This window comes from Calidris pugnax, unplaced genomic scaffold, assembly GCF_001431845.1.
Source record: "Calidris pugnax isolate Ruff unplaced genomic scaffold, ASM143184v1 scaffold5, whole genome shotgun sequence".
NCBI lineage: Eukaryota > Metazoa > Chordata > Aves > Charadriiformes > Scolopacidae > Calidris > Calidris pugnax.
Genome location: NW_015090814.1, coordinates 606,784 through 620,341, shown reverse-complemented (window position 1 = coordinate 620,341; position 13,558 = coordinate 606,784). Strand labels below are relative to the sequence as shown.

General features: G+C 33.7%; 1 protein-coding gene across 19 annotated transcripts in view; it reads left to right on the top strand.

The window, feature by feature from the left end:
• ASPH (aspartate beta-hydroxylase) overlaps positions 1 to 13,558 on the top strand; it is a 125,413-nt gene that overhangs the window by 40,425 nt on the left and 71,430 nt on the right. For 7 of the 19 annotated variants that reach the window (XM_014939615.1, XM_014939611.1, XM_014939609.1 and 4 more), the window contains 9 exons: positions 53 to 97; positions 7,143 to 7,232; positions 8,707 to 8,781; positions 9,297 to 9,458; positions 10,156 to 10,215; positions 11,472 to 11,528; positions 12,043 to 12,087; positions 12,827 to 12,862; positions 13,518 to 13,556. In XM_014939615.1, the coding sequence (XP_014795101.1) occupies positions 53 to 97; positions 7,143 to 7,232; positions 8,707 to 8,781; positions 9,297 to 9,458; positions 10,156 to 10,215; positions 11,472 to 11,528; positions 12,043 to 12,087; positions 12,827 to 12,862; positions 13,518 to 13,556 (609 nt within the window). Of the gene's footprint in view, positions 1 to 52; positions 98 to 2,416; positions 5,500 to 7,142; positions 7,233 to 8,706; positions 8,782 to 9,296; positions 9,459 to 10,155; positions 10,216 to 11,471; positions 11,529 to 12,042; positions 12,088 to 12,826; positions 12,863 to 13,517; positions 13,557 to 13,558 lie in introns of those variants that run through there. The other 12 variants (XM_014939620.1, XM_014939619.1, XM_014939614.1 and 9 more) reach the window with 7 other exon arrangements.

The window sequence follows — 13,558 nt, the reverse complement described above, 5'->3', positions numbered from 1 at the left end:
ATTGAACATCAGAGATATGTTCATAACCTATTTCCATTTTGCAACAAATCAGGTGAGGAGCCAGGAGGGGTAGCCAAGAAAAAAACTAAAGTCAAAGGTATTTTTAACGTTCTCTTTCTTGTGGAACTTTATGCAGATGATGATGTCTGAAATGCATGCGCATTGCCAATACAGATTGCAGGTTATGATAATGTTTACTAATACCAGCTGTGTTGGCTCCATGTTGTCTAATGGTGCAGCAAACTATTGTCCTCCCTGGTTTTCAGTGAGTGGGTTTTTTACTACTGATTATAATTTAATGGCAACGTGAGTGCTTTCCTAACTAGACATTATATTTTGTTTTTGCAACAGTTGTTTGGATTATAAGTAGTTCATGTTAACTTTCATATTTTGCATGTTCAAAAAAAAAAGTTCTGATATATATGCAGGTTTTGCTCTGTCTGAGTTCATGATGCTATTACAATATTGTAATTTGACTTTGAGCAGCTTATTTTCTGCTTAAGTCTGCACTTAAACAGTTTCATCCATTTCTTTCTTATGAAAGGAGAAATTTAGGTAAAGTTCAATAACTTCCTCTTTAATATTATTTGCAGGATTGTTTGCAGTGATTATATTTACAAATTTTCCAAAATCTTAAAGTAGGATAACTTGCAAGAAATTTATGCCATTTATTTATAATTACATTGCTGTATGGCAAGACATAACGGTATAAACACGTTCAGTGCAACAGAGAGATTAAAAAAGCTAATTGGCCTCAGCAAAACACCAAACTGCCAGATGTACTTCAGGTGCTTAACTTTTTAGATCTGCTCAGCTGTCTCCACACAGCGTGGTGCTATGGAAAGAACAGTCTCTTTGTTGCATTAAAGACACTTAGACTTTAATATGCTTTTTCTAGGAGTATGTGAAAAATGCACGCTGTTCATGTGCTAAGTCTCATTAAGAAAAAGGGTGCATTTGCTGAGGGAAGATCTCATGCTCATCTGTATGTGACTTTTCTTAGCATCTTGCATGCAAGTTGGAATTTTTAGCATTTGTTCCCCATTATGCTTGGTATTATTTGGTTGCCAATTGTGTGTTTTCAAGAACGTAATAAATGTCATTTAACAATTCATTCCTGAGTTTTGGATTATTTTTCGAGAAACGGTAAGGTTTATTACAAATGCTTTATGGCAAATAGGAATTGGAAGGAAACATGATGTTATTCCTTTTAGTCTGAGCTGTGGGATTGAATTGTTCATTCAATGGAGACATCACACAGCAGTTAGAGGCAGATGTTGCAGCAGAAATGTTGTCACTTGCCTGCTTTTCACCTCAACAGACTGCAGTTTCTCTCAAAAGTCTGAATAAAACATGAGCTGTTTTATTTTGTATGTAAAATTTTTACTGTTTTCTTAAATAATCTGAGAGCAATCATTTTAAAATTGAATACAAATATTGCACACAGATGCAATGAAAATATTTCTAAATGTTATTGAGTTAAAAATTCCTTATTCTGAAAAATGCTGCTGATACTGACAATTATTTTGAAGCTGTGGCTGACATAGAAGTAAATATTGAATGTTTAAATTTCAAGGATGCTGTTCTGACTGAGTTTCTGAGGTATTATCTAAATATCATGTCACAGCCAAATGTAAATTGAAATAGAGAAAATAAGCACAAAAGATACAACAACTCCAAAAGTAAAACAAATATGTTACTAATAATGCTACATATGGAAACGCAAAGATGTAAGAAATAGTTTACAGTTGTTACTTTGATTTCACTGAATATGGTGAAACCAAGTGAACTTTTTTGGAGTTGGTGTAATTCACCCGGGCAGTACTGTTTCTTCTTCATTATTGTGTACTTATTTCTGATTTTTGTAAAATACATACTTCAGATATATTTTAAGTCTTGGCTTAATCTGCGGTAACAAAGTCAGTAAAATGTAGTATACATTTGGGTTGTTAACACTTTCATTTGTACTTTTAGAAAGTTGAGAAAATTGTGAAAAAAGTTTCCTTTGGTGATGCTATTGACATTGCTGGATCCTACAATTATCGTACTGTTGTCAAGGATTCAAAATTTCCTGTGATTTTCATGCTCACAGACACAACTGGTTTTAGCATTCTGCAGACATTAGTTAACAGTGAGAGGTGTGTTTTTCACTAGATTAATGCTTTATTCAGATGCAGTTGCAGTAAGCTAATTACTGGATGGCTGCATGGTGTGAGATATTGCCAGAAGTCAAAACTAATTGGTTTAAATTGCTTAAAGCTTTAATAGTTAATTTTCCAAGTTGAAATTGGCATCTAACAAACACTAAGCAAGAATTCGATCAAAGCTTTTCCATAGTTGTTCATAAGATGTTTTCTGATATCAAAATGGTTCTCTTTTTGAACATTTCCTCTTTTTTAAATGAAAATCTAAAAAGTAAAAGAAGCTATTAAAGAACCGCTCAAGAAATTAAGGGAAAAGCAGGAATCCAAGAAGGAGGAAATCAAAGAGGAGGAAGAAAAAAAGAAAGCCAGGAGAGGAAAAGATGCTACTGATCGAAAGGACAAGAAAGCTGTTGATACGAATAAATTAAAGAAAGAGTCTGACAAGGCAAAAAGAGACAGAGGAAAGGAAAAGGAAAAAGGCCTAGACAAAAATGTGAAATCCAAGGAGACTACAAAAAAATCAGCCAGTGAAAAGGATGATGAAAAGGTGGGAAAAGACAAAGAAACAAAAAAGATAGGTAAAACCCCATCCAAGGAGGACAAGAAAGAAAAGAAATAACCAGAGTTCCCATTCTGCTAATGAGGAACAGACCTCAAGAATGAGAAATTCAGCATATTTATATGAATGTGGTAAATATGGCAATAAGAAGATAATGTTTTCTGGAAATAAGTGTGAACAAAGGCTATATATAATATTTGTTTGAAATCAAGAGTGTGCTGGCATTGTAAACACCAAGCAAAAATGTCTGCTGTGAAACTCAAATATGTACATATGTTAATGTGCCTGGCTAATAATGGGTAGTGAAAACAGAAGTGTGAAATTGATGCCAATTACTTGGCATCAATACATACCATACATCTGTGGGGTTTTTTTTCCCCTTTCTTTGTTTCCTTATATTAAAATGCTGTTTTTTTTTGAGGGGGGGTGAAAGGTGTAATGTTGTATATCAAATGCAAGCTTAATATTAAGAGCATTATCTGGACACATGTAGTGGAAACTCAAAAGAAAATATTTCTGTTTCATAGAAAACAACCAAGAGAAGCATAAATGGAATGTATTGTCATAGGAACTTAGCAAACAGATGTAAATTATTTCCTGTTAATTTTTTTTTCCTTAAGTAGACCGAGAAATCTATTTATACACAAGCACTCAAATCAACTTCAGTGTTGTGATTATTTATGAGACCTCAATGTGTATACAATCAAAATGCTGTAGCACTTTTGTTTATTGATCCTGTGACAAAATATTCTGCTTTTCCTTTCTTCCTTCCTTTGTTTATTTGTTTCTTAGCTATCTGTAGGTCTGAAAACTTAATAATCTGTTACTTTCAGTTAACTGGGTCCTGATTTTTCTCAGTTTCCCAAGCTTCTGGTAAGGAATACTTAAGAAAATTAGGCCACCTACTGCTTCATTGATGGGCATTGTCGAATTCCAATCACATTTGAAGAGGTGATATGCTACTACTACTCTATTCTGGTTGAACTTGATTAGAGAACAGTTTCTGTTCTTTTTGCAACTATTATTTTCGCAACTATTATTTTCTTCAAACAACACTTTTCTAGTACATGATTCTTCTGTAAGCAAGCTCCTGTGTTAGTTTGCTCTTACAGCTTCTGTATTTTTGGCTCTGAGGAATGATTTATCCAGCAGCCTCATTAGAATAAACAAAAGAAACATTTCTGCAGAGATATTCCAGTATGTCATTAAATCTATACTTGCTTTCAAGTCTATATGGGAAAGGAATATTTTCTAATTTTATTAGGTAAATATTGGTCCTGGTTTGCTTAGTATATTGAAATATTAATTGCACAATAAAATTACACAAGACTCGGAACAAAATCTGTAATGAAAGTTGAAGATTTATTATTGTTATACTGCAGTATTATTTTAAAGAGAACAAAACTAAGGCGTGAAATTGTGCATGAGTAGATGCATGCGGGTGGGGGTGTAAGATTAAAGTCCTCAAGGTTGATTGTGTTCAGGGTTTTGCTTAAGTTTGTGAATAACAGTTGGCAATACTCTTATCTCAGACTTTCAGTACAGCACATATGTGTCTCTTTTAGGTGCTTTGACTCCTAGAGGTATAAGATGTAGTAATAGGGTAAGATATAATCTGATTGGGGTTTTTTTAGAAGAAATTATGACAAATAGTTCTAGCTGTGGTAACTAATAGAGATGATGTATGACTTATTTTCTAAACATTTATATATGTGGGAAGAAGGAGGGAAGAGATGTGTGTGTTATGAACACTCTAGTGCTTAGCAAAAAAACGTGACAGATTGAAGATCTAATAAATGCACTTGCATAATGAGCGTTCTCTTTTGGGTTTTGGTCATGGTAGACATGTTTTTTCATCTTTGCTCCAATAAGTGTCAAGATACATATTTGACCAAGGAACACTCAAATTGTGCTTCTCAAGAATGGTGGCACAGCAGTGTAGTGCACATCACTTATTTTCTTCCCTAATGTAACATAAATTGTCTGAGAGTGAAATTTGGAATGAGTTGCCTTTCTGATTAACATATTATTGTATCTATGACCCAAAGTTTATCTGGTTCTAAAAAAAGTTTGGGGTTTGGGTTTGGTTTGTTTGGGTTTTTTTATTCCAAAGAACGCTTTATTTGAGCAGCACTCTGAGCTATACAGAAAGCCACCCAATAAAATGAGTTTTTTGCCCCAGAGATGTGTTGTGCTGTTGTATATCTTGGTGAAATATTATTGTCATTCAATTTAACATGGCAAGTTACCACATAAGCTCAAAAAATGCACCAGGCCAAAACTGGGTGCAACATTATTTTGATAAATAGGTAAGAGAAAATACCGTCTTGCAAAAAATAAATGATTTAACAGATTATGTACTCAATAGGATTGAATAGAAATCAGTGATAAACAGAATAGGTGTGTATGAAAAAGCTTAAAAGCAAAGTTGAGAAATGTGCAAGCAAAACAAAGAAATACCCTTGCTGGTCCCTTTTTTCCTTTTACACACCCTAAGTTCTTGTTGGCTGTGAAATATTGAATATCCTTTGGAATGCTTTGAATCTATTTATTGTTCGTGAAGCAGAGTAAGTGCTTGTCTGGAACTGGAGGTGTGGGTTACTGGAGGGTGTCAGGACTTATTTATATATGTGAGGGAAGTGAACTGGATTTGTGAAAGCAGGGTGGCTGTTTCTACTCTTCCAGATTCTAAAGTGTGAGACAGTGGCTAATACAATTAACTGGTTTTATCTCCATATATAATTAAAAAAGATTGTGGAAGAAAGTAACTTCTCACTCCTGTAGCCATTAATATTACTGCAGTGTGAGACAGTGGCTAATACAATTAACTGGTTTTATCTCCATATATAATTAAAGAAGATTGTGGAATAACTTCTTATTCCTGTAGCCATTAATATTACTGCAGAGTGTAAGTCTTAATATTTTTGAGTATTTCAGTGTTTTTTAATGGCACAGAAGAGAACTGGCAAAAAATGAAGTTTAAATTTGCCTTTTTTCCTATAGCTTCTCATCTTGATGGCTTAGTAGTGAACTCTTGGTTATAATAGTTATAGATATAGCCTAACTACTTATCTTCCTATAATTTAAATGATATGAAAATGTGTAAGTAGAATTAATTCTGTTTTCCCTGTTCACATTACTTTTTCAGCATAATGGAATGAGTATATGTGTTTTTTTCACAATGCATAAAATAATAAAATCTCGCTAGTTCACACAAAGTTGTTTTGAGGCATAGTAGCCCTTTTTGTATTGAGAGATGTTTAACTCCCGTCAAAACCTAGTAATGTATTTTTTTAAATTTTGTTGACTTTAAATATAATACTTAATTGTTTCACTTGAAGTTCATTTTACAAGGCTGCTAGCAATACAGTCATGTTCATTGCAGTGTAGCCTCTGCTTTCTTAAATACTATTTTTCTATTTTCTAGGCAAAATAGTTTGTTTTGGGCAGTGTGTCTGTGTGTGTGTTTAAGAATGTATTTTTTTCTTAATTGACCTCGGAACTCATACTTAAATATGAACCTAGGAAAAGTTACATAGGATTTTGGAAGAATTCTGGCTGGAAGGGACTTCAGGGACATCCTTATTCCAACATCCTGCTCCAAACAGGGTCATCTCAGGGGTAGGATTACACTGGCTGTTTCTGGTTTAAGTCTTTCTTGAATCCTGCCTTGAGGATAGTTGAGAGGTGGATTGGGCTAATACCAATGCATTCTTTCTTGAGGATGTGGTGTCTTGAGATGTGGCATAATCTTTCAAGGCTATGAATTACCTTTATCTCTTACTATGCTATTGCTTTCTTTTCATTGTGCTTTGATCTAGAAAGAGACTATGGTATAGATAGAATTTCAACACTAAGATGCTTCCTATCAGTCAGACTTTTTGTGTAGTAAATTAGTTGTCAAAAGAAACTGGAGATTGAGATTACTTTAGTTTGGAGAAACTACAGTTCTCTTAATTAGATCTTCTAAGATTTAACATATAAATTCAAAATACCTCTTCTTATTCTGAGCAGCATGTTATATGGGTCAAATTAGTTCTTCATAAAACCTATAAAATTGATCATATTAAGCACTTTCTGCCCAAAGAGAAAAATGGTGAGGAAAAACTTGCTGCCTGTTTTCCTTCTGGATGCTGACCATATGTTGAGAATAGCATAGTTGTTTGTTCTGTTACTTTGAAATAAAGGCAAGTGCTTAAATTTCTGTCCCTTTTTTTCCCTAATTGTATGTTTGTCTTCAAAACATATTTGTTTATTATCTGAATACACTTTAATCTTTGTATATATCACTGTGCATCAGGACAGCCCTGTAATCGTGATTGTTTGTCTACATTTTGGAGAGTTTATTGACAATTAATATAATTAAAACAACCTTCTTAGCTTATAATTGAATCAGATCAAAAAGAGCATAAAGTTAACTTTATAACTGAAAAATGCAGGCCTTAAAGAAAGATCTGTCCCAGCACAGCCACCATCACCAGACTCTGAGGAGACCATCCAGGCTGCTGAGAAGCCCTATGTCGAATCAGGTAAGGACTTTTGTGAACCATAGATAAAATGAGAGGCATGATGCTTCATTTGAATTATAATTCTGTTTCCTCAGCATATGAACTCTTGTTATTTCTTTGGGCAAAAAAATTAATCTTTCATTGCTTTTATGTGTTGATTATACCCTATAGATTGTTTAATGAGTGTTGATAACTTTATATAAATTACTGACCGTGAGAAGTTTATACTTTAAATGTATAGAAGGCCTTGTCATCTCTCATGGTTGGAACCATATCACATCAGAATAATGTTCTGCTGGTGTGCTCTTGTGGTTTTGGTATGAATGCATAGTACACACAGTCAGAATAACAGTAGATTCTCCACCTTAAAAAGAACTAAAAGCCAACAAACAAAACCCCCTGACAAACAACTTTATAAGATATATCAAATATTCAGTTTTCTACTAAAACCAATGATATGTCATAAATGCAATAAATACAGCTTTGTGTATTGTATTCAAAAATTAAACATTTGAAAAGCCCCATAAGTATAAGTAAAATTTAAGTTCAAGAGGAATGTAAGAAAAAGATACTGTTACACATCAGATTTCAGATATGTGATTTGCATTTTAGCATTATTCAGAGAGTACATGTATTTTCCTATAAGAGGCTTATTCTACTTCATGTTTATGTGAACCTAACACAATAACCCACAAATGTGGGGCATGTGGTTAATAAAGTGGAATATAGAATTTGTTTGAAAATATTTGCATTAATTTTTTTACGTTATCACTCCTAAAATATATCAAGAAAGTTAAGATGTCATTTCTTTTTTTTTTCCCCATATCTGATACCATTTTGGATCTTTATTTGAAAAATGCAGCTGCAATTTGATTTTGTGCTGTTGAGTTTCTCAGTGTTAATTTCAGTTCATGTATATGAAGGCAACACGTCACACAAATTCATGTTCTGTCCTGGGGTGATGTGTTATATGTCGGTCACTCATCCCAGAAATCGGTTTGTGATTTATTCTGCTGTGAATTACCAGGAGAAGACCATAGTAGTGTAATTTCAGGATCTGTTTTCTCTGTTTATAAAACTAACAAACCCCAACTAATGCCAATGACATTTTGTTGTCAAATATGACATGCTGGTGCTGCTGCCTAAATTGTAGGAAAGTCATGGATGAGAGCATTAGTAAAGTAATTACTTAAAAGAGAATTTTTGGGTTGAATAGTTATTAATGTTCCTGCCACTGAGAAAAAGGTACATGTAGATAAATTCTTCCAATTCATCTTCAGAATAAATCTGATGTGATTGATGCAGGAATTCCCATATTGGAAAGTAAGCAAAACCAAATTGTGTGAGTTGCAGAGGTTCACCAAGTCAATCTCTATGAAACTTTATGGAATGGAGCAAGAACTTTATGGGGGCAACTAAAAGCTGCAAGTCTTGAGCTAGTTGTTTAGGCTTTGCCTTTTGCACTCACCTTCACTGCAATTTATAATCCTTTTAGAGCACAAGAATGCTGACATAGAATTGGAAGAGGAAGTTCAGTCTGTTCTTCGTGAAGCTCTCCATTCCCAGCCGGGTAATGCATTAACACTTAGAAATCACTGAAGAATGTATAAATACTGCCATAGGCCAGGCAAATTGCAGAGTCTGGTTTTGGTCTGCACTTAAAGTACTTTTGCCTGCACAAAATGTTCCAAGCGGCTAATTTTTCATCTTAAAAAAAAAAAAAATCAGAAGGTTCAGTGATTAAATTGTAAGACTGTGGCCTCTTACCCAGAGGCGTTTGATAGCAGTAGATCAAATCAGTCAGTTGACAAAAATTTGCACAAAATACTGTGTGTAGTGAAAGAATGGTTAAACAGAGGTGGCTTTTACTGTGACTTTCTCCATGAACAAAGAAGGTGCTGGCAAGTCAGTGCAGATAATTTGAGCTTAAACTCCTGTAAAGTGCAGACAAGTCACCTGTCCCCCTCCCCGTTCCCTTTGGGGACTAGCTGAAAAACACAAAAGATGTGCTGAAGACTGAATATTTGCTGGCAATAGAATTTACCAAAGAGTGTGTGTTCTCTAACAATCCGTATTGTTGATCAGGAGAGAGACATGAAGATGTAGATGAAAATATAAATGACCAGTGGCAAGCGAAGGAAGAAATACATGGAGAAACTTTTGAAGCTCCTACAGCAGATGACTTGCTCAGAGAATTAGAGAAAGAAATTCCAGAATCATATGAGACACCAGACTCAGTTCAGAAAGGTATCTGGATGACTAAATATATTTAAAATTAAATTTTGCCAAAACCAAGAATAGACAAACGGAAATATGTCTCATTAAGAACTTGAGTGGAGACTTTGCAAATATCAGCCACAACAAGTATTATTTAGCAAATATTATTTTTTTTAAATCAAAATGGGATATTTTAATACTGTGTGTTTTGCAATGTAGGTATCTATATATTATTGTTTACTTAGTGCTATACTGGCTTTCTGGCAAACAAATTAATCTTGCTCCAGCTATATATTTTCTTCCCCAGTAAAGCGTGTCCTATAATATCTATATGGAGTCTGCTTCTGGACTTCTGAGTTTACTAAGCTCAATTTTAAGAATTTATTAGCACAACCTTTTGTATATGGATTTCTTTTAACTCCAGTTTCATTCTAATGTGGCTCTCTAAGAGAATATTATACATGAGCTGAATGGCAAGTCCTGCTGAGAACATTGTATACAGAAGATGTTCATATCCTGCTGCCTTGAGGCATTGGCAGGAGAATAAAAATTGTTTGGATTCAAAGTATTAAAGGAGAATCATATGAACTAAATCCAAGTTAGGCAAAAATATTTCTGAATTCTTTTTATCTGCAGTACTGAGAATTTTACATATATCTCAATACCTCTTTTTGCAAAACTCATGTATTGGATGTTGTCTATTTGTAAATACATCTTTGTTTCTCAGATGCTGATCTTTTGGCAGATGATCTGGGAGCAATGGAGTCTGAACCTTATGAAGCTCCAGGTAAAATTTTGCTTTTCCAGACTTGGTAGTATTTGTTTTCTGCCTCAATGTAGCAAATTATGTGAGAAAACAAAATAGAATAGGCTAGACTGGTTTAGTAAGATAAAATTTTGAATTTTTCTTTTTCTCTCCTAACAACAGTTCTTGATTGCCTTGGATATTTTTACTCTGACTAAGATAACTGTATCATGCTTGCTATTGCAAATGATTCTTAAAGAAGGGACAATAGTGATGGAAGTTTTGCTCTAATTTGTGCAAAAAACTTCATTTTTACTTTTTTCTGTGTTCCTGGCTGTTGTGGACAGAAATTTCCCTGAACTAATCCAATTAGCTTATAGTCATCTTCATGTTGTGCTTGATACCACAAGCTGAGCATTATCTCACCTTTCCCATTATGAAGAAACCTTGGGTGGATATTACAGTTTCCCTGCTGTTTGATAAGTATTTTATTCTGGATGCTAATAGTGCTTCTTTATAGTACAGGGCAGCCTCTTCCATTTGTATTAGACATTGATTTCTGTTTGGACCAGGCTTCTTACCTTTGGCTCAATGTTAGTTCTGGACTTAACAGTCTTGTTTGATGCCAAATATGAAAGAAAATTAATTTTATCTGTTTGAAACAGCTAAAACTGCTTATTTCTGTCTCTGTTGGGAGATTATTGCCTTCCAGTTACTGATTGAGAATCCAAGCTGCAATGCTTTTGAAATCAAAGGACTGTTACTTTACCTTCAGCACCATGCTTGGCCAGATGTATCATACTGAGTATATTAATATTGCAAAGAATTGCAGTCACAAAGGAATAGTCCCCATATTTAGCTATGCAGTGAAAAAAAGTAAATTGCTTTAAATCTGTGATGCCAGAAGCGAATATACGTATTTCTTAAGGACTGATTTCTGACTCTTTCCTGCACTTTACTAAAGAAGCTACTTTAGAACTTTGAGAGTAGGGGGCAATAAGATTACAAATACATTGTATTAGAACTATTAAAAATATTCATGGAGTCTAATGTCTCTGGTGGCTCTACCGAGGGTAGAACAGAGGACTTAGAAGAGAGGATGGCCCAACACCTTCCAGTAGATTGCCGTTTTTCAAGATGTAAGTGTCTGTCAGGTTTTAACTTGTCAGTTTTCAGCTAGGGAGCAACATTAAGCTCTTGACAGACACATTATGAAAGCAAGTTAAAATAATTGATTATTAAAAATATTGCATGTTTCTAATTTTGAAAATATTTCTTTTTTCTTATTTAATTTACAGTTTCATATGACTATGATATGGATGCAGAAAAGACAATAACTGATCCAGAAGTTCCAGGTTTGTAAATTTTCATGATTTCAGATTATAATCTAGTCATTTATACATTTTTAAACGTGCTTCAAAATATTGTGTCATATCGACTGTTTAGTCACAGTTTTATTTTCAAGCAGCTTTTCAGGTAGTTTCAAATAAGGCTGATTTTTGCGGCTGTGTTACCATTATGGTTGTGAACACAACACTCCACAAATCCAATCCACAAATACTTACATAAATGTCTTGTTCTGTCAGGAGTCTTCTGCTTTAATCAATGGGTTGTCAAAGACCTACCAAAAGCCTAAATACAATTTTGCATGAGCTTATTATGTTGTGTGACTTATGATGTAGCTCCTGATGTGTTTTACAATCCAGCTGTCACTTTCAAATGAAACATTGTAGTATTGACTCAGTATGTTTATTTCTGTAATTCTTGAGATAAACGTGTGACCTTTTTGACTTCTCTTATGCTATTTAGCTGTTGCATGAAAATTTGATTAGAATATAGAATATAAAATATTAAGTATTTTTATTAAAGGTGACTCTGAACTAACGCTAGAAGATGCTATTGAACATTATGCAGGTACAGTCCAAAACCTTATTTTTTCTCTTTAAGTTTAATTGAATTTTAGCCCCAAACCAAGACAAAGAAATATTGAAAATATTTGAGTTTATAGATAGGATTAGTTCCTTAGTAAGTTATTACTTCTATATTTTTATTTACATTTTGAAAAAACACAAAGACCTGCATGAATACTGCTTTTCTGTAATGTCAACCAAATGGGCAGAATAATCTTTTGAGAGTTACCAGGAGACAGGATGCTTGTATTTTAAAATGCATAGAAGTTTTTCTGTGGATAAAAAATAATCTGAATTTGCCAAAGATGTTGAAGTTAGTGTGGTGTCAGAAAAAAGTAGTAAACCTGTAAAAAAAAAAAGTAAAATTAAAAAGCAGGCAAGCCATAACAAGCAGATTCCAAAATCTCACTGTAGAAGTTTGCTGTATGTAGAAATGGTTTATGAGTATTTCCATTCTGAATTGTAGGTAATTCATAGATGATTTCATGAGTTGTATAAGAAGAGTCTGCTTTGTCTTTTTTAAGTCTGTCCTGTGATGCTGGAAAATTATTCAGTTCTTTTCACAGGATCTTTTAGAAGTCTTCAACTTTGAAGTATTATTAACTCCAATACAGTATAAAATATTATAGTTTTGAATATCTATTTTTTCATCCTGAATAAACTTGACACTGTATTATTTTTGTGTATTTATTGTCTTAAAATTCCATGATTTTTTACATTTATTGTTTTTTTTCTTTAAACAGAGGATACAGTGCATGAGGACTATAATGAAGACCATGGTATGACAACTGCAATATTTAGTGAAATGACAGTATTGAAGTCTTTCATTAATGTGAAAGTGAAATTACTTTGTCTTTAAATTTTCCATGCTGTCACATTACTTTACAAGTTCTTAATTAAGGGAGTTGTTTGGTTTATGTTCACGCCCTCTGTGTAAGCATCAATTGGTCTTTAACACTGGAAGAAGCGTAGAGTATGTTTATAGGTTGTATACCCTTATTTGTCCTCTTTGTCATACTTTATGCTTAAGAATATCATACTTAAGAACATTAAAGACTTTGCATGCCCTTTTTCTTATGCAACCCTGGCCAAGTCAGCTGTGTTTCACTGTATCTGTATAGCTCAGTGTTACCTCTTCATCTTGGCTGGAACTACCAGTTCTTTTGAGAATTACTCCATCTTAGTTTGATTTGATTAAAGATTTACTAGTGATTGCTGAGACCAAATCAAAAAAATAACCTTTTTCAGATGAGGGTTAGTACATGTTAAGATCCAGTAATGGTTCCCAGATGTATTCAGACCTCAAAACTGGAGAAAGTCTTTGAGAGTTTTGCATTTATCAGTAAAGAAATAAACTGGATGCTTAACAACCAAATTTTTAGGATATTTTGTGCATATTAATCACCCAGGAATTTTATTTTTCTTTCCTTTCAGAACCAAAACACGAAAAGCAGACTGAGACTCAAGATACAGGT